Below are 19591 nucleotides of genomic sequence, written 5' to 3' on the forward strand. Positions count from 1 at the left end.
TGATTTTGACTCACAGTGATGGAAAACCATAAGATTCCAGTTGACAAAGAAGAAATGGAAAGGACTTCGGCACTCCTTGGGGTAAGCTATTATTTCAGAATCTGTAATTGTCATTGCTCTCCTTAGATTCTGATTTTCTTCCCTTCCCTATTGGCCCTAGAGTATTGTTAATATTGTTCATCCTTTTCCTGGACTCCTTGAGGGGAAGACCATGTGTTGAAGGGTTTGCAGCCCATTGACATCTATTGCACTGTAGTAGTTTGAATAAGAATGACCCCAATAGGCTTACATATTTGAAGCTTAGTTACCAGGAAATGGCACTATTGGAAAGGATTAGAAGGATTAGGAGTGTGGCCTTGTTAGAGGAAGTGTGTCACTAGGGGTCGGCTTTGAAGTTTCAAAAGCCCAAGCCAAGCCCAGTGTCTCTCTTAGCCTATGGATCAGGATGTAGAACTCTCAGCTACTTCTCCAGCACCATGTCTGCCTGTGTGCCACCATGATCCTCACCATGATAATAATGGTCTAACCTCTGAAACTGTAAGCAAGCCCCCAATTAAATGCTTTCTTATATAAGATTTGCTGGAGAAATGGCTCAGAGGTTAAGAGCACTGACTGCTCTTCCAGAGGTCCTGAGTTCAATCCCCAGCAACCACATGGTGGCTCACAACCATCTGTAATGAAATCTGGTGCCCTCTGCTGGCCTGCAAGGACATATGCAGGCAGAATACTATATACATAATAAATAAATAAATATTAAAAAAAATATTTACCTTGCTCATGGTGTCTCTTCACAGCAATATAACAGTGACTAAGACAGAAGTTAGTGCCAGGGACTTGGGTATTGTGTGACAGGCTGACCATGCTGTTTGTTTGGAGGAATATGGAAGACTTTGGACTAGAAAAGTGGTTGAACACTTTAAGTAGGGTTTACTGGGCCCTTCTAGTAGGAGCATGGGATATAGTAGTGGTGAGAGCGATGCAAATTTTAACAGCTGAGCTCCAGGTTTCAGAGGGGAAGAATATTAGCAAGTGGCCTAGAAATCATTCTTGTGATATTTTGGTAAAGAATGTGGCTTCTTTTTGCTCTTGCCCTAAAAATCTGCCTGAGGCTAAATTGAAGTGTTTTAGGTTATTGGCATTGGCAGAAAAGAATTCAAGACAACCTAGTATTGACTCTGTATCATGTGGTTATTAGTAATCACTTTTTCACTTTTTTTTTTTTTTTTTTTTTTTTTTTTTTTTTTGGTTTTTTGGGACAGGGTTTCTCTGTGCAAAAGTCCTGGAACTCACTTTGTAGACAAAGCTGGCCTTGAACTCACAGAGATCCGCCTACCCCTGCCTCCCAAGTACTGGGATTAAAGACATGCACCACCACCACCTGGCTAGTAATCACTCTTACATATAATGAAAAGGAGCAAACTAGACAAAGAGAAATATAAAATATACAATGTGAGGAGAAAAAGAATACCATGAAAGGTGATGTTGAAACCAATTCCTGTGTCCAAGGAGTTAAAAAAGCTTAAGAAAAGCCTATTGCTAAATGAAATAAGGAAATGGTGACCTCAGGGCAAGACCCCATACAGCTAAACTTCCAATTTATAAACAGAAATTAAAGAAAAGCTTAAGCTGTAAAGGAAACCATCAATATCAGAAAGCTGATGCAAATGTAATTGAGCAAGGGAGCAAAGTTCCAGCCCCAGCAAGCAGCAGAACTTGGCAACTTTAGCAACAACCATGTGTTTCTGGCTTTAGAATCAAGGATACAAGAAGGGGTTGTGGAATCTCTATCCATAGCTAAGGAAAGCCATTGAGGCCAGACATGTTCCAGGGGTGTGCCTTCATATAGGCCATTTCTTGAAGCTGTGAAGGTGAAGCCTGGATTGTGTTAGAAGACCACAAGATGTTGGAGATGCCAGAGTCATGGGATACTAGCCAAACTGAGTTGCAGAGTGGGTGTGGAACCAGCCCAAGAGAGAGAAGTATGTTGTAGTCAACAAAGCTAAAAGGAATTGTAGATCTGAAGAGCACTTTGATGTCAGACATGGAGATGCAGAGTTTGGAGTTTGTCCTGCTGGCTTTCAGTCTTGCTCTGGTCCAGTATTTCCTCACTCTGCTCCTTTTCTTCCCTCTTGGAATGCTATGTATATTTTGTGCCATTGTATATTGGTAGTAAAAGGGAAAAATCTGTAGCCGTCTTGAGAGACACTTCTCCCTCCCCTCCTCCAAAGGTATTTGCTGACCAGCAGTTTTAGAAGTGACCACAAGTTAAACTTATAAGGCTGGGACAATAAATCTATGTGTTCTGGACTTGGTAAAACAAGATATGGAGAGTAATGGGCTCAACTGACCAGAAACTGAACTTATAAGAGAGTAGGACTGGAACAATGAATCTGAATGTATATATCCTGGATTCAACAAAAGTAGGACACAGGGAGTAAAAAAAATTGTCTCTATAGATACCCTGAATTCTGTTAGCCATCAGTAACCTTATGTTCATAGTTCAGCCAGTAACTTCAAAGAACTGCCTCACCCCTAGCCCCCTTGTCCAATCCCAAGCTGCATGTAAACCTTTCCTATATAAACCCCTTCGAGTGAGTGCTGGGGCATTCTCCTCCACCTACTTTGTTGGATGTTGGACAAGGACCAAGCCTGCTTGTTTTGTTATTAAAAACCTCTGTGTGCTTGCATCGGATATTGGCTCTGTGGCAGTCTTGCTTGGGGGTCTTGCAACCTGGGCACAACAGTAGTATGTTTTTTTTTTATTTTGATTTTACAAGGGGTTACAGTTAAGAAATTTCCATGAGCCAGGAGGTAGTGATGCACGCCTTTAATCCCAGCATTAAAAAGGCAGAGCCAGGTGGATCTCTGTGAGTTTGAGGCCAGCCTGGTCTACAGAGGGAGTTCCAGGGCATGCTCCAAAGCTACACAGAGAAACCCTGTCTGGAGGTGTGGGGGAGAGAAAGAAAGAAATTTCCATGCACCTCAGAAACTTTGAATTTTGGACTTTTAAACAGTGTTGAGATTATGATAGACTATGGGGACTTTTGATGTTGGACTGAATGCATTTTTGCATTATGATATGGCTATAAGCCTATGGGAGCCATGGAGGGGAATGTAGTGGTTTGAATAAAAGTCCTCCCAATAGAGGCATATATTTAAATGCTTAGTCACAGGGAGTGGAACTATTTTAAAGGATTAGAAGGATTAGAAGTTATGGCCTTGTTGGAGGAAGTATGTCACTGGAGGTGGGCTTTGAGATTTCAGAAGCCCATGCCAAGCTCAGTGTCTCATGGCTTGGCTTGTGGTTCAAGAGTAGAACTCTCAGCCAAGTGATGATGGCACAGCCTTTAGTCCCAGCAGTTAGGAGGCAGAGAGGCAGACAAATCTCTGAGTTCCAGGCCAGCCTGATCTACAGAGTAATTCAGGACAGCCAGGGCTACACAGAGAAAACCTGTAAAACAAAACAAAACAAACAAAAAAAAAAAAGGCCACATTGAATGCTTTCTTTTGTAAGAGATGCCTTGGCCATGCTCTTCACAGCAACAGAACAGTGACTAAGACATGCACTCATGTAGCAGGGGACAAGCAGCATTGCACCGTGTGTGTGTGTGTGTGTGTGTGTGTGTGTGTGTGTGTGTGTGTGTGTGTGTGTGTGTGTATTGGGGTCTTCAGTGGGCCATTGTTGTGGGATATTTTGATTGCACTATGACACTCCAAACTGTCAATAAAGTTTACCTTGAATCAGGGGATGGAGCCAGCAACTAGCTGACCAGAATTAGCCATAGAGAAGCCAGCAATTTGGATAGAGAAGACACACAGGAAGGAAAGGGTAGGGACTAGAGTTTGAGCTTCCCTTTTGGTTCTGAGATGAGGAAAGAGACATGTCTCTTGCAATGTCTCTGGTCAAAAAGGATGGTCAACTGGTTGTTTCTCAACTTCTCTGATCTAGCAGGTTTTCAGCCCCACATCTGACTTCCAAGTCTTTGTTAGTAAATAGAATGATAGAGACTTAATTTAAACCTTCATAAACCAGGCCATGGGACTGGAAGCCCTGCAAGGCTGTGGCTTGAGTAACCCACAGGGCACTGACTGTGGAGCCACGAGACTGCAGATGATTATTAAAATATCAGTAGATTCAGGTGCAGCCTCTAAGAAACAGAAGAACTACATTTGGTGCTCCAGCATGTAGCATGACCACACAGATGGAGAAGTCATGTCAGCCAGCACCACCGCAGTCACTGCCTGAGCCTCTCCAAGAGTCACTCACAGGACTCCAGAAAGTGGGCTTGTGCTTGGAAATCACAGGAGGGCCTCGAGCCCTCTGCTTATGGTGCTGTTGCTGAGGACAAACTGAGAAATCAGCAGACTTGGTAAGACACTTGGGAAGTCCTTGAGGAGAGAGTTAAATAATATTTTAAAAAATCTTTCCCATTTTAAGACTTGGGAATATCACAATGCAGGGAGTTAGGACTGTATAGTGCTACTATGGATGATTTGCATATGGAAAAAATAAATGAGGGGATAAACCACTTAGCTGGGATTGACAATGCCAATTGTAATTACTATCAGTTTGGTAATTCATATTTTATCCTTAAAAAAGTGGTTTAATAACTGTGCCAAAGATGAAAATATGACTGATTAAAATATAAGCCTTAGAAAGACTTACTATTGATAAGATACAAGCCTTAGAAGGACTTCATATTAATAAGAAACAAGCCTTAGAAAAACTTAGTGCTATAAGGTACGAGCCTTAGAAAGACTACCAATGAAAATAAGAAAAATACTTAGACACAGTCAGAGGAATTTAGAGCAGAACCTATTGCACTGTTGCATTATGAAACTGAAGAGGAACGGCCCAAGGTTATTAGAAAACCAACCTAATGTATCCATTTACCATATAAGAATGACCACTAGATGATAGGTACCCACAAGGCTATGCAGAAGTTAACTGGGACCCTGTGAAATGTTAGATTTGAAGAGATTTAAGGAAGCAGTCATTTCATATGGTATGCATTCACCCTTTGTGAAGCAGATGTTAAATTTATGAGCAACTCAGAACCCACTAAACTGGAAAGATTTAGCTACAGCAATATTGGAAGCTGGTCCTCAATTACAATGGAAAACATAGAGGAGAGAGGGAGCTAGTATTATAGAACAACAAAGTAGGGCTAGAAGTATTGAAATTTCCCAAGACCAGCTTCTCCATTGTTGTCAGTATGCTGATTTGCAAAGACAGTTTACATTTGATGATCACACTTTGGTTCTATGACATATAGCAGCTTTGGATGCTTGGTACAGGTTTGAAGAATCAGGAAAGAGGACTGAGTCATTTACTAAAATTATATGAGGCCCAAAAGAAGTCTTCATTGTTTTTTTTTTAAACAAAGATTGACTTCAGATATAAATAGAATGATATCAGATCCAGAAGTTAGACAAATATTAATTGAATCTTTGACTTTTGAAAATGCTAATTCACAATGCAAAAGTGTTATTAGGCCCTTAAAGGGAAGATCAGCACATATAAATGAATGGACCCAAAATATAGCTGATATTGGATCTCACACTTATGATGACACTTGGATAGGAGAAGTGATTTTTAAAATTTTCAAGAAAAATCAAAATGTCAGATGTTTTAATTGTAGTAAACAAGGTCATTTGAAAAGGTATTTGTAACACAAATGTTAAGTGATCTTTTAATAAAAAACCCAGAACCTGATATTGGGGTAAATGCTGAAAGATCAGAGAGACGGAGGTACAAGTCACAACCACCTGTTACCTCTAGTATTCCTCAGCCTGAAAAAGCTTTAGTTCCTATCTCCTCATGCTTTATATACCTTTCTCCACCCAGCCATATTACTTCCTTCATAGTGCTGAGATTAAAGGCATGTGATTCCCAAGTGCTGGGATTAAAGGCATGTGACTCCCAAGTATTAGGATTAAAGGTGTGTGCCACCACTGCCTGGCTCTGTTTCTCTCCTAGAGTGAGTCAATCTCATGTAGTCCAGGGTGGCTTTGAACTCACAGAGATCCAGATGGATCTCTGCATCCTGAGTGCTAGGATTAAAGGTGTGTGCCACCACTGCCTGGCATCTATGTTTAATCTAGTGTCTTGTTCTGTTTTCTGATCTTCAGGCAAATTTTATTAGGGTACACAATATATCACCATAGGTATTGTAGGTAAGGTGTTCCTAGAACAATGTTTTTTTCTAGAGATAATCCAAACAGAAGGCACCAGCCTTCTGGAGTATGCAGAAGGTATGGCAAAGACCAGCATTGGACTAATGAATGTAGATCAACAAGGGACAGGCAAGGTAACCTTTTGCCATCAGTTTTGAGGGGCCTCCCACAGGCTCCAATATCAAATTTGGTTCAATCATTCCCTGTTAGTATCAGAGAAACTCATTCCCAGAACAATTAAAAAACTGATTACCTGTTGTTAAAAACCACACTGCTTTGGATGTAAACAAAGACAGAACAGCTTCAATAGATATAACAAAAATTTCAGGAGAAACCAAGAGACAAGTATTTTGGCAAATGATCATTGACCAAAGCTAATATATACAAATAAATGGCATTGAAATTGAGGGTTTGGTAGACACAGGTGCAGAATTAACAACAATTTCACCAAAATCTTGGCATCCAGATTGGCCTCTTCAGGAAGTAAATGTTCTCTTAGGGACTAGAACTTTATCTCAGATAAAATGAAGTGTAAGATGGGTCGAATGTATAGGGTCAGAAGGACAGATAGGAAAATTGAAACCATAGGTGGCTGACATAGCAATCTCCTTTATGGAGATGTGATTTGTTGCAGCAATGGAAAACACAGATTAACATTCCTCCAATCTCAGAAATAAAACCATAAAATAAAGAATGCATCCGAAAGAACTGTTAAAAGGTATTATCAAGAACAGTCACAGACTGTTCCAGTTGTACATAAACAAAACACAACAGCTGTTGGTCTTTCAAAGGTACCAGCAGCCCTACCTTTAAAATGGTTAACTGACAAACCTGTGTGGGTGGAACAATGGCCTTTGACATCAGAAAAATTACAGACACTAGAACAGCTAGTTCAGGAGCAGCTAAATGTTCAACATATTTAAGAATCGACCAGTCCTTAGAATTCTTCTATATTTGTCATTATAAAGAAATCTGGAAAATGGAAAATGTTAAGAGTTTTAAGAGCCGTAAATTAGGTGATTCAGCCAATGGGCTCTTTAAAACCTGAAATTCCCTTGCCTTCTTTATTAACCAAGAAATGGTCCATTATAGTAATTAATTTAAAAGATTCCTTTTTTACTATACCTTTACAAGAACAGGATAGAGAAAAATTTGCTTTCACAGTGCCTACTTATACTCATTTCCAGCCTGTTAAAAGATACCACTGGAAAACTCTTCCAAAAGGAATGTTAAACAGCCCCTACCTTATGTCAATATTTTGAACTAACTTGTAAACACTTTCTTTAATGTATAATTTACCATTATATGGATGATATCGTACTGGCTGATTCAGATGCAGATACTTTAGAAAAAAATGTTTAATAGAGTAAAGAGAAATTTTCCTTGTTGGGGTTTACAAATTGCTCCTGAAAAAAAATACAAAGAGAAGATTCTATTAATTATTTAGGATATAAGATAGGTTTATAAAAAATTCTGCCACAAAAAAGTACAAATCAAGAGAGATCAATTACAGACTCTAAATGATTTTCAAAAATGCTGGTTTCTCTATGACTAATTCTGGCCAGCTAGTCACTGGCTCTGCCCCCTGATTCAAGGTAAACTTTATTGATGGTCTGGAGTGTCACAGAGTGATCAAAATATCCCACAACAGGCCCTCAAGGGCTAGGCTAAGTTAGACTATTTTTCTTGTGTGGATATTTGCTCCCTAGAGTTCATTCAAGGAATTGGTAAATTTCCTAAAGAATGAAAAATATGGAAAGATACATAAAGATGAATGAAAAATATTTTTAATTCCACTTAAATTACAGAAATGATAACTCTGGTATCCATCACCCAGGTCAAAGCATGGGATATCCACAGCCTTATGTGCTTTTCCTGACAGAAACTGTGTTCTGCTTCTAAAAGTAACCATTGCCCTGCCTTGGAAAATATTTCATTCTTGTTATGATTCATGTGTTCTCTATTTCAGTGTCTAAACAGTATAGTTTAGCTTATTATTGAACTGTGAGTAAATCAATAGTTTGTATACAACCTCTCAGTCTTCTGTATCTTAGCCTTGATGTTATCACACAGTCTATATGTTCTGCCATGGGTGACATCTGTCCCAGTCAAGAAGCATCTGACTGTTTGAAGGTTGCAACTGTCATAAACCGTGCATGAGTTTGGTCTGTTTTCCTGATTACTGATGAAGTGAATTGCTTTTCTATCATTATTGGCTATTAGTTTCTCTTTGAAAACAATCTGCCTGTAGCAGGAATCTTAAAAGTTCTTATTAATAAAATCAAACCTGAGGCGAGTTATTGGGGTCCATGCCGGTAGATCAGAGAGACAGAACAAACCATAGCTATCTCACCTCACCAGTTCCTCAGCTGGTCCTGTTTCCTCAGACTGGAGGCCTCTGAGTCCTCATCCAGAATGAATCTCAGCTGAACTGTGTTGCTCCATAGCCTGAAAGCTTAACCAGCCAAATGCCTCTAGTTTCTGGTCCTCACGCCTTATATATCTTTCTACTTTCTACTACCACTCCCTAAGATTAAAGGCTGGCTTTCTGGGATTAAAGGCGTGTCACCATGCTTGGCTGTTTCCAATGTGGCCTTGAACTCACAGAGATCCAGAGGGATTTCTATCTCTGGAATGCTAGGATTAAAGGTGTGAGTGCCACCATTTTCTAGCCTTTGTATCTAGTGGCTGTCTGTTCTCTGACCCCAGATAAATTTATTAAGGTACACAATATTTTGGGGAACACAATACCACCACATCTCCTCTCTTTTTGTCTAAAATTAAAGAAAGCTTATAACTAATACAAGAAAAACTATCTAATAAGTATATACAATATATACAGACAAAAATTACATTAATGATGTCTAGTCCATTAACATTTGACAGATTCAGATAAAAACTCCATTATATATAATAACAATGTCCTGTCCAGTGACATCTGATAAACTTAGACCAAAAAATTTTCATTACTTATCTTATTTAAAACAAGTAGTTCCTTTTTAAAAGTAGATTCCATAATCTCCCTTTTTATCTTATCATATCCATATTCTCTCTTTTTTCTTTTCCTAATACATTCAGTAGTCTACCTTTTGTCATTTTTATATCTTCCCCTTTTCTTCAGTGTAGATTCAATGATCTACCTATTTATCCTATTATTTCTTTTTTCTCAGAGTAGATTCGATGATCTATCTCATATCTAGATTCTCTTTTCCTTTGTGCTTTCTAGGGGTGAAGATATCTTTAGGGAATCTTGAAAAGAAAATTTTTAGGTTAATCATCAAGTCCTGTATCATTTGTCCATTCTCTGCATAAAAGAGTTCAGGGCTTGTTTCAAGTCCTTGTTCGAGTAGTCTGTCAGGCTGTATCATCTCAGCTAGTCCTCTCAAAATTGTCCTGACCAGTTTGTAGTCCAAAGTCGATTTTTCCATGGTGTTAATCAGCTTAATGGCTTTATCATAGTCCATGTGGAATCATCGTTGTAGGATCCTGTCATCTTTTTGAAGATTTCAAAGTCACTGTTAGGCGTGGTCATGGTTTCCCGCAGACTTTTTTTTTTTTTTTTTTTTTTTTTTGCCTCCTCTGTGGTTTGAAGCAATCACAGTTTGATAAATGTCTGTCTCTCGGAACCATGAACATTCTTCCCTAGAACAGAAAATCTTCACAACAATTTCTCCCCACCATTTGTCTTGCCAAACTTTTCCAAACTGACCTTTGCCGATGCTTTCTTGTAACACGATGGTCCTGGCAATTCTTCTCTGAACCAGCAGCAGTAAACCCTTTGTCCCTGGTAGCAGCATCACCGCAGTCACCAACACCATGAGAAGGAGCTGGCAACGTGGAGCAGTAGCCACTGCTTCCATGGTCCCACCACTGTTTGTGGTTCATTCCGGGCCAAAGCTTCTCCCAAGCCTCCTAGGCCGGCCTCAAACTCAGGATCCTCCTGCCTCTGTCTCCTTCAGCAAATCCTACCGGCGTGTGCCACCACAACCGGCCGAGTGCAACGTGGGCCTGAACTGGTGCTCACAAGGCCACAGGCAAACAGCTTTTTCATGAATTCGTAACACAAACGTTGGGCGCCAGATGTAGCAGGAATCTTAAAAGTTCTTATTAATAAAATCAAACCTGAGGCGAGTTATTGGGGTCCATGCCGGTAGATCAGAGAGACAGAACAAACCATAGCTATCTCACCTCACCAGTTCCTCAGCTGGTCCTGTTTCCTCAGACTGGAGGCCTCTGAGTCCTCATCCAGAATGAATCTCAGCTGAACTGTGTTGCTCCATAGCCTGAAAGCTTAACCAGCCAAATGCCTCTAGTTTCTGGTCCTCACGCCTTATATATCTTTCTACTTTCTACTACCACTCCCTAGGATTAAAGGCTGGCTTTCTGGGATTAAAGGCGTGTCACCATGCTTGGCTGTTTCCAATGTGGCCTTGAACTCACAGAGATCCAGAGGGATTTCTATCTCTGGAATGCTAGGATTAAAGGTGTGAGTGCCACCATTTTCTAGCCTTTGTATCTAGTGGCTGTCTGTTCTCTGACCCCAGATAAATTTATTAAGGTACACAATATTTTGGGGAACACAATACCACCACATCTGCCCAAGTCTCTAAAGTGTTTTTAGTGTGTGTGTGTGTGTGTGTGTGTGTGTAGAGTTCAGAGGACAATTTTGGGGAGTCAGTTCTCTTCCACCATGTGAATTCCAAGGGTGTAGCTCAGGTTACCAGGCTTGTGCTTCTACCTATTGCCAGCCCTTCGTCTAAATTTTTTACTCATGTTTATATTTCTTCTTATTGACTTAAAGAATATCTTGATCTATTTCTATCTTCTGTCTAGAGCTGGATCCCTTTCCTAGTTCTAATATTGCTTAAAAACATATTCTTTCCCTCCCTCATTTTGATGTACTTTTATTTTTGCTTCTTTAAGTTTCCGCTATATTTAGTAAAAGGTGATTTATGAGCCTGAAAATTCTACCACAAGTCAATATGTATGCTTTTAAATGTTCACTTTGGTAAGTTATAGATGACTTTTTATTCCATTAACGGCTTTTGTTGAGAGTTACTTGATGAGCAGATTGAATTATTTTAAATCATAAAATCTGTGAATGATAATTTTTTCAATTTTTCAGGCTCATCTCAAGGAACTGGAGCAAGAAGCCCATTTTGTTGCAGGAGAACAGTTTCTCATAATGAGTAATAATCAACTTCGTGAGGTAAGGCTCAATTTCACTTGTTTGTTTTGAGACACGGTCTCATTCTCTAGCCCAGACTTGCCTAGAACTCACTCAGCAACCCAGGCTGTATGCTTACTCCAACCCATGACGGTCCTTCTGCCTCATCTTCCAAAGTACTGAGATTAAAGCCGAGGGCCTCCATACCTGGCTGGTAATGTTAAGTTTTGTCCTTTCAAAAAAATTGTCTTACTCGTGAATTAAAAAGATGCTTTAGTCTGAATTTATAATGTTGTCTGAAAGTGATATGTTATTCATGTTCTCACAAGTAATGAACATTTTGCGATACATTAAGTCAAAGTCCTTATAAATGAAGAGCTAAGCCTCTTTTACTCTTTTCAGTGTATGCCTCCAGGCCAGTGGCTATAACTGTGATGGTTATGTTCATTTTCTCAAATTTGCATCTTTTTTCACACATGTGCACTGCTTTTGTTGAAGATCCTTTTTGGCAAGTTGAAGCTGCACTTATTGAGTCAGAGGAAGCATCTTCCCAGAACTGGGCTGCAGAACCAGCTGTCCACATCAGAGGCCATGGTAAGAGTCTAGCTTCCTTATCTTTCTGAGATGCTGATTTATCTGCACCAGGTACAGGCTTCCTTTGGTGCTGGCAGGAGACCCTGTAGACAAGGTGCTTCCACCCAAGGTTATGCTCCTGGCTGTGCACCAAGAGGTGGGCAGGTAGCACTCTCCAGGAACGTCTGGCTGGCTATACTTCTGGCAAAGGACAATTTGGTGCAATTTTGCTCTTTTTGAGAGAGAGAGGAGGGGAGAGAGGGAGGGACGGAGGGAGGGAGGGAGGGAGGGAGGGAGGGAGAGAGAGAGGGAGAGAGGGAGAGGGAGAGAGGGAGAGAGAGAATGTGTATTTGTGTATGTATATATTTGTGTGTCTCATACATGACTGTAGGTGCCTGTGGAAGCCTGGAGAGAAAGTTGGATCCACTGGAGGTGAAGTTTCAGGCAATTATGAGCCACTCAAGTGCATGCTAGGAACTGAACTTGAGTCCCTTGTAAGAGCAGTGGTCACTCTTAGCCACTGAGGCATTCTCTAGTTTCTGAATCTGACTTTTCATGTAGCTTCTGGGGGCTCTACCTCAAGCTGTCAGGCTTGTGTAACAAGTGCTTTCATCCGTTGAGGTACCTCCTTGGCCCAGTTTGGCTTTTTGTTTGTTTGTTGTTGCTGTTGTTTTTAGTTCAAGGACGATTTTGTTAGTGTTTAGAAGAAAACAGAGCAGATAAGCTGGAAATCTCAAAATCTGTCAGAAGAAGGGAGACAGAGAAGAGGAAGAGAGAAAGCCATGCCTTTTGAGTTAGGCATGGAGGTCAGCAAGCAGCCAAATGGCAGACAAGTGGTCACATGGCAAAGAGATAATTTGACTTTTTGTGTTTCTATTTGTCTCCTTTTTCTTTTTCTTTCTTTCTTTTTTTTCTTTTTGTCTTAATAATCCAAGTAAGACTGTAGGCAATATACTGATGAAGAGTTACTGTAGGCAATATACTGATGAAGAGTTGTGGTTATAGGTACCCTTGTCTTGTTCTGATTTTAGTGTAATATTAGCTATAAGTTTTCATATATGGCCTTTATTATACTGAGATATGCTTTTTCTGTTTCTAGTTGCTTGAGAGCTTTTATCATGAAGAGATCTTAAGCCTTGTCAAAGGCCCTTTCTCTATCTATTGGCATAACCATGTGATTTTTATTTGTTATATGTACAATCTTTGTATCCCTAAAATGAAGCCAACTTGGTCATGGAGCATGATATTTCAATGTGTTGTTCAACTTGGTTTGGAAATATTTTATGGAATTTTTGTGCCTATGTTCATCAGAGAACCTGTAGTGGGTTGTTGTTTTTGCTAGGCTTTTAATCTGGCTTCAGTATCAAAGTAATACTAGCTTCACAAAATGAATTTTGTAGTACTTGTTCTCTTTCTAATTTCTAGAATAGATTGAGAAACATTGGTTAACTCTTTTTTAAAAGTTTGGCAAAATTCTACAGTGAATTCAACCTATCTTGGGCTTTTCTTTTCTTTTTTATTTGTGTATTCAGTAAGTATTACATAGTGTATACATGCCAATGTGCAAGTGTGTGTGCCATGTGTGCACATACATGGGCCAGAAGAAGACACCAAGTGTCTTCTTCTATAATTCTTGAACTTAGTGCCTTGGGACAGCATTTCTCACTGAACCAGGAAGCTCAGCTCTTCTGCTAGGTTGGCTGACCAGAGAGCTCCCAGGATCCACCTGTTTGCACACCCAGCTTTTATGTGGATGCTGGGAATGGGAATCAGTTCCTTACGCTTGTACATGAAGCACTCTTACCCATTAAGCCATCTCTCCAGCTGCCCTCCTCCTTGAGTTTTTCTTAGGTGGGAGAGTCTATATTACTGTCTCAGCCTTATTGCTTCTTATGGATTTGTTTGTTTATATCCCTTTAGGTTTGTTTGGGTGGGTTGTATGTATTTAGGAATTTATCCACTACTTCTTCTAAAGTTTCCAGTGTCTGGGGGTATAAGTTTTCAAATTATTCCCTAATGATCCTCTGGAACTTATAGAAATCTCCCCTTTTCATCTTTAATTTTATTAATTTGGGTCTTCTTTTCATTTCTTTTGATTAGTTTGGATAAGGATTTGTCAATCTTGTTTATTTTCTTAAATCAACTATTTTGATGATATTTCATATTGTTCTTTTAGTTCCCACTTCATTTTATTATTTCTTTTCATCTATTGCTTTTAGACTTGACTTGTCCTTATTTAATGTACCTTGAGGTACATTATTAAATAGTTTATTTGAGATTTCTCTCATCTTTTAATATGAGCACTAAGATTCTAATAAGGTGTGATTTAATTTTCATTTGATTCTAGGAATTCTTTAGTCTTCTTGATTTCTCCAGTTACCTACTATCCATTCAAGAGTATAGTGTATATTCTCTGCATATTTGTGTAGTTTCTCATGCTATCAATTTCTTATTTCATTCTAACATGATGTGACATTATTCAAGAAATTATTTTGATTTTTTAAATATTTTAAGACTTGTTTGATAGCTTAAAATGTGACTTATTTTAGAGAAAGGTCCATGAGATGCTAAAAAGAATGAGTATTCTGTTGGATGGAATGTTCTATAGATATCTATTGTCCATTTGACCTACAGTGCAAAACTAGACTCTGAAGTTTCTTTGTTGGTTTCTACTCAGAATGATTCCTCCTTTGCTGCTGGGGAAATGGGTAGATAGTTCCTCCTTTCCACTGCTTAGCCTTTCTTTTTCTTCAGACTTTCATTTGTGTGCTGACTTGTCTTTGTCAACTTGACTACAAACTAGAGTTATCTGAGAGGGAACCTTAATTGAGGAAATGCTTTCATAAGATCTTCCTGTAAGGCATTTTCTTAATTAGTGATTGATGGAAGAGGGCCCATTGTGTGTGGAGCCATCCCTGGGCATTTTGGAGAATAAAAAAACCTCCAAATGATTTTAACCTAGACCTACAAGTCTAAGTAATTATAATCTTATTGACCCAAAACTTTTGATCAACAGACCAAGTTATTCTGGTCCTGTGTTCTATAAAGAAAGGAGGCTGAGCAAGCCATGGGGAGCAAGCCAGTAAGCAGCACCCCTCCATGGCCTCTGCATCAGTTCATGCTTCCAGGTCTCTGTCCTGTTTGAGTTTCTGTCCTGATTTCCTTCGATGATGAACAGTGATATGGAAGTGAAAGCCAAGTAAACCCTTTCCTCCCCAACTTGATTTTTGCTCACAGCAATAGAAATCCTAACTAAGACACTTGTCCTGTGATCTCTTGTGCTTTTTTTTTTTTTAAATCTCTTCAGTTTAGAGTGTATCTTCATTTCCCTCACTTTTCGCAATATTGACATCACACAGCAGTTGTTTCTAATTAACCATCATGGCATACCTCCTCTGAGGCTTTGTTCTTAAAACAAATCCCTTTTTTGTTTGTTTGTTTGTTGTGCTGAGATTGTAGATATATGTCACCTACCTGGTTTAAAGCAAATTCTTTTTTCTTTTTCTTTCTTTTTTCTTTTTTTTTGAGACAGGATTTCTCTGTGTAGCCCTGGCTGTCCATGGTGTTTTGCCACGGGTGTCAGGTGTTCCCTGGAACTGGAGTTACAGACAGTTGTGAGCTGCCATGTGGGTGCTGGGAATTGAACTCAGGTCCTCTGGAAGAGCTGCCAGTGCTCTTAACCGATGAGCCATCTCTCTATTCTTTTTGTTTTTCTTTTTGTTTTTTTTGGGGACAGAGTTTCTCTGTGTAGCTTTGGATCCTGTCCTGGAACTCACTTTGTAGACCAGGCTGGCCTGGAACTCACAGAGATCCGCCTGCCTCTGCCTCCTGAGTGCTGGGATTAAAGGTGTGTGCCACCACCACCTGACCAGGAATACACTTTTAAAGGGTAATGAGACTGCAGTGTACCTAGTGGCAGAGTATAAATAGATGCTCAAAGCTGACAAGTAATTTCACTGAAGAGATATGGATTGGAGTAAATAAGTAGATTCAAACTGCGGTAGGAAAGCAGTGACTGAAGTGCTGGTCTGGGTTTCCTGTGCCATCCGCTTTTGACTTAGTGACAGGGAAAGTTGTGTCCACTCATCTTAGCCTAGGCTGGCACTTAGAACAAAGGACCGTGGGAGCCTGTACTTACTGACTGTTCCCCTTTAGCTTGTGAGGCTCAGTGGAAGGTTGTAGGAAAGTAGGGATCTCCTGTAGAGGATGTTCCTCTAGGGTCTTGATCAAAAGAGATCACAGGACAAGTGTCTTAGTTAGGGTTTCTATTGTGTATTCAGTAAGTATTATTAATTATATAATTCATATTTCATTCCAGTCCTGGATAGGCAGTGCAGAACTGGGGAGAGGATTCAGGCTAGTCTTCATGCCTACCTTACCTAACTGTACTTTGATTTCCAGGTCTGTAAAGGAAGTAATATATTGTATTTTCACTACTAGGACCTTGTGAGATTTCAGTGAGGATATGTATGTCTGTGCGTTCCTAATGTTACTAAAGATGGTCTGACAGGATAGACTACCAAAAGATCAGTAACATCTGAAGTCATCTTTGACCTTCTTCCAACCTCACTCCCAGCGAATCCTGTGCTTTCTCCCTACAAAATGTGTTCTGAATCTGCCTCCTTCTTCCCATCCTCACTTTATCACCTTTGTCCTCTGTCACTTAGGTCACTCCATACCTCCTCTCCAGAGTCTCACTACTACACCGACATGTTAAAGCTATTGAAACATCGTGGTGCTGCCCTGAAAACACTTGTCGTGTCTTCCTATCTCTTTCAAAATCACACACAGCCCAAGACCATGTCTCCAGTCCTTTGGCTGTGGCACTTCTTTCCAAACATCAACTGCCCATGGTTCTCACTACAGACTTTTTCGATAGACCCTAGACTGGCAGCAAATTTTTGCCTGATAGTTTGTAATTGTCACCTTAAATGTAATTTTAAGAATATCCTCTTAGCTGGGTGTGGTGGTAAATGCCTTTAATTCCAGCACTTGGAAGGCAGAGTCAGGTTGATCTCTTTGAGTTTGAGGCCTGCCTGGTCTACAAAGCAAGTTCCAGGACAGCCAAGACTACACAGAGAAACCCTGTCTCAAAATCCACTCCCCTCCTCAAAAAGAATATCCTCTGGCTACAGTAAGGCCTTTAGGTGCTTTCAGTGCCTGTGTTATTAATTTACTTTCTACACACTGTGAAGGCAATATGAAGGCCTAGACTTGACTTTGCAGACTCCATCTTAGGGAAGGGCCACCATCTTAGACCACCTGGTAACCAGGGGCTGTACTCAGTTTCAGGAAGAACCTCAGAAATGTGCCATAACAATTCAAACAGATACCCTAGAAGCAGCCAATTAAAAAACAGGGCAGTGCCAGGTAGTGGTGGTGTCTCACTCGGGAGACAGAGCCAGATAGATCTCTGTGAGTTCAAGGCCAGACTGGTCTACAGAGCAAGATCCAAGACAGGCACCAAAACTACACAGAGAAACCCTGTCTCAAAACACACACACACACACACACACATACACACACACACACACACACACACACACACACACACACACATTGAGTAAAGGGAATGGTGACCTCAGGGCAAGATCCCACCCAGCTAAATTTCCAATTTGTGAAAAGGAATTAAAGAAAAGCTTAGAGCTGAGTGTGGTGGTGCATGCCTTTAATCCCAGCACTCAGAAGGCAGAGGCTGGTGGATCTCTAGGTTTGAGGCCAACATTTTCTACAGAGCAAGTTCAATAACAGCCAAACTTAGGCAGTGAAGAAAACTATGGAAAACAGAAAGCTGGTAAAAATGTTTTTTTTTTTTAATGTGACAATTGTTTATTGGGTCATTGAACACAGAGATGTCACACTGTGTCCCACAGATGTGTGCAACCACTGTGAGTCAATGAAAAGCATATATATATGTGTATGATTTTTTTTTGCTAAGATGCTTTAAATTTGGAGAATTTTGTTCTGTAACATAACGAAGAGATATATTTATGTATATATATAGTCATAGTCACATTGAACATAAATTATATAGAGAGATGTTTTCTCTCATTCTGTATGTACCTTTACTTCTTTTCTTCTGTCTTGTGCTCTACTATGGTCCTCCAGTCATCTAACTAGAACAATATCTCACATCAGAGACTCTTTCATTAATATCCCAAGAACTCAGGATTATTAGGATGTCGTGTTTGCTGCTAATAAAGCAGTGTGACCCTATATAAGTTACTTACTTCTTCAGCTTCAGTTCTTCTATTTGTAAAATGATGATGTAGTACTGGGAGGGAAGAATGTGCTAAATATAGCAGCTGGTAAAGATATAATTGAAGATCTCTGGGTTTGACGCCAACCTAGTATACAGAGCAAGTTCTAGGACAGCTAAGTTTAGGCAGTAAAGTTAACAATCAAAAACATAAAGCTAGTAAAGATGTAATTGAATGAAGGGCCATGTTCCAACCCCAGCAAGCAGCAGAACTTGGCAGCTTTGGCCACATGGTTCTGGCTTTAGAGTCAAGGATAGAAGAAAAGGGTTATGGAATTTGCCTCTTCAGGCAAGACACCATGCAGGCATGGTGGTGGCGACGGACATTCATTTACAACCCAGGTGCTGCATCCGCGTGGAAAGAGTTCATTATAATATAGAGATAAAGAGACAGAAAGGCATAAAGGAGAGAGAGAGAGGAAGAGAAGAGAAGAGAGGAAAAGTGGAGATGTGCGCACCTCATGGTGGGGAAGAAAGAGAGCAGAAGAGAGGAAGGGGAGGGATTTTTCCTTAAAACGAGGCTTTTATGTCAGGACCCAGGGTGGCCCCAAGGCGTGGGATTTCAAGGGACAGGTCAGAATGTTAACAGATACTTCTAGGAGGTGTGGCTTTGTTGGTATGGTATGTTTTTAGGTATGTTCTACCTACTAAGACAGAAAGCTTATGACAATACCATGTAACTGCTGTGTGGCAAGAAATAAATATTTCAGTCTCCTAGTTGGTCCTGCTTCTTTTCAGATCCTGAGCATTGTCTACCACTACAGGGTACTTTTTCCTCTTTTTGAACTTCATATCAACAGATTAGGGTCAGTACTGTGTGTTCAATACTGTAGCTTTAGGATTCAAAGTTTGTGCTACACCTCCCTGAAGTTTCACCCAGATTTCTGAGTCAAATGTTGGCTGCTGCTATAGCATGGATTTTATGTTTGGAGGCACCTGACTTACTCCTTTATGTGGGATTTAGATTTTGCTAATTTAAGGTCTGAAGAAGACTTATTTCTCAGCTCATGTGAAATAATTTAGCTCCTGGGTAGATATCAGAATGACTTTGTAAAGGGTTGGGATTAAGACACTTGATAATCTGAGTTTGCTATGAGTCTTCATTTTGGAAAATAGGTTACATTATTTATTACTAGGACACTCTCCAGTTGAAAGTAAACATTTGAATTGTTGAAATGAAGAAATTATATTGGTAATACATATTTTCATTCTCTTAGTTAAATTCTCTACAAGATCTTCACCCATTACCCAAGATAATTTTGGAATATAGACAGGTAAGTTGACTGTGTGTGTGTGTGTGTGTGTGTGTGTGTGTGTGTGTGTGTGTGTGTAAATGGTTTGTGAAAACTATCCAACCCTGTCTCTATTCACAACCCCATGTTTGCTGATGCGTGTGAACAGTATTCTAAAGAAAT

At 39.9% G+C, this 19591-nt stretch overlaps 1 protein-coding gene across 15 annotated transcripts in view; it reads left to right on the forward strand.

Moving 5' to 3' along the window:
* Positions 1–19591, forward strand: part of Poln (DNA polymerase nu) — a 164835-nt gene that overhangs the window by 48483 nt on the left and 96761 nt on the right. For all 15 annotated transcript variants that reach the window (XM_042285788.2, XM_076546990.1, XM_076546994.1 and 12 more), the window contains 4 exons: positions 17–81; positions 11303–11386; positions 11843–11938; positions 19394–19450. In XM_042285788.2, coding sequence (XP_042141722.2) covers positions 17–81; positions 11303–11386; positions 11843–11938; positions 19394–19450 — 302 coding nt within the window. The remainder of the gene's footprint in view (positions 1–16; positions 82–11302; positions 11387–11842; positions 11939–19393; positions 19451–19591) is intronic.

This window comes from Peromyscus maniculatus, chromosome 10, assembly GCF_049852395.1.
Source record: "Peromyscus maniculatus bairdii isolate BWxNUB_F1_BW_parent chromosome 10, HU_Pman_BW_mat_3.1, whole genome shotgun sequence".
Lineage (NCBI taxonomy): Eukaryota > Metazoa > Chordata > Mammalia > Rodentia > Cricetidae > Peromyscus > Peromyscus maniculatus.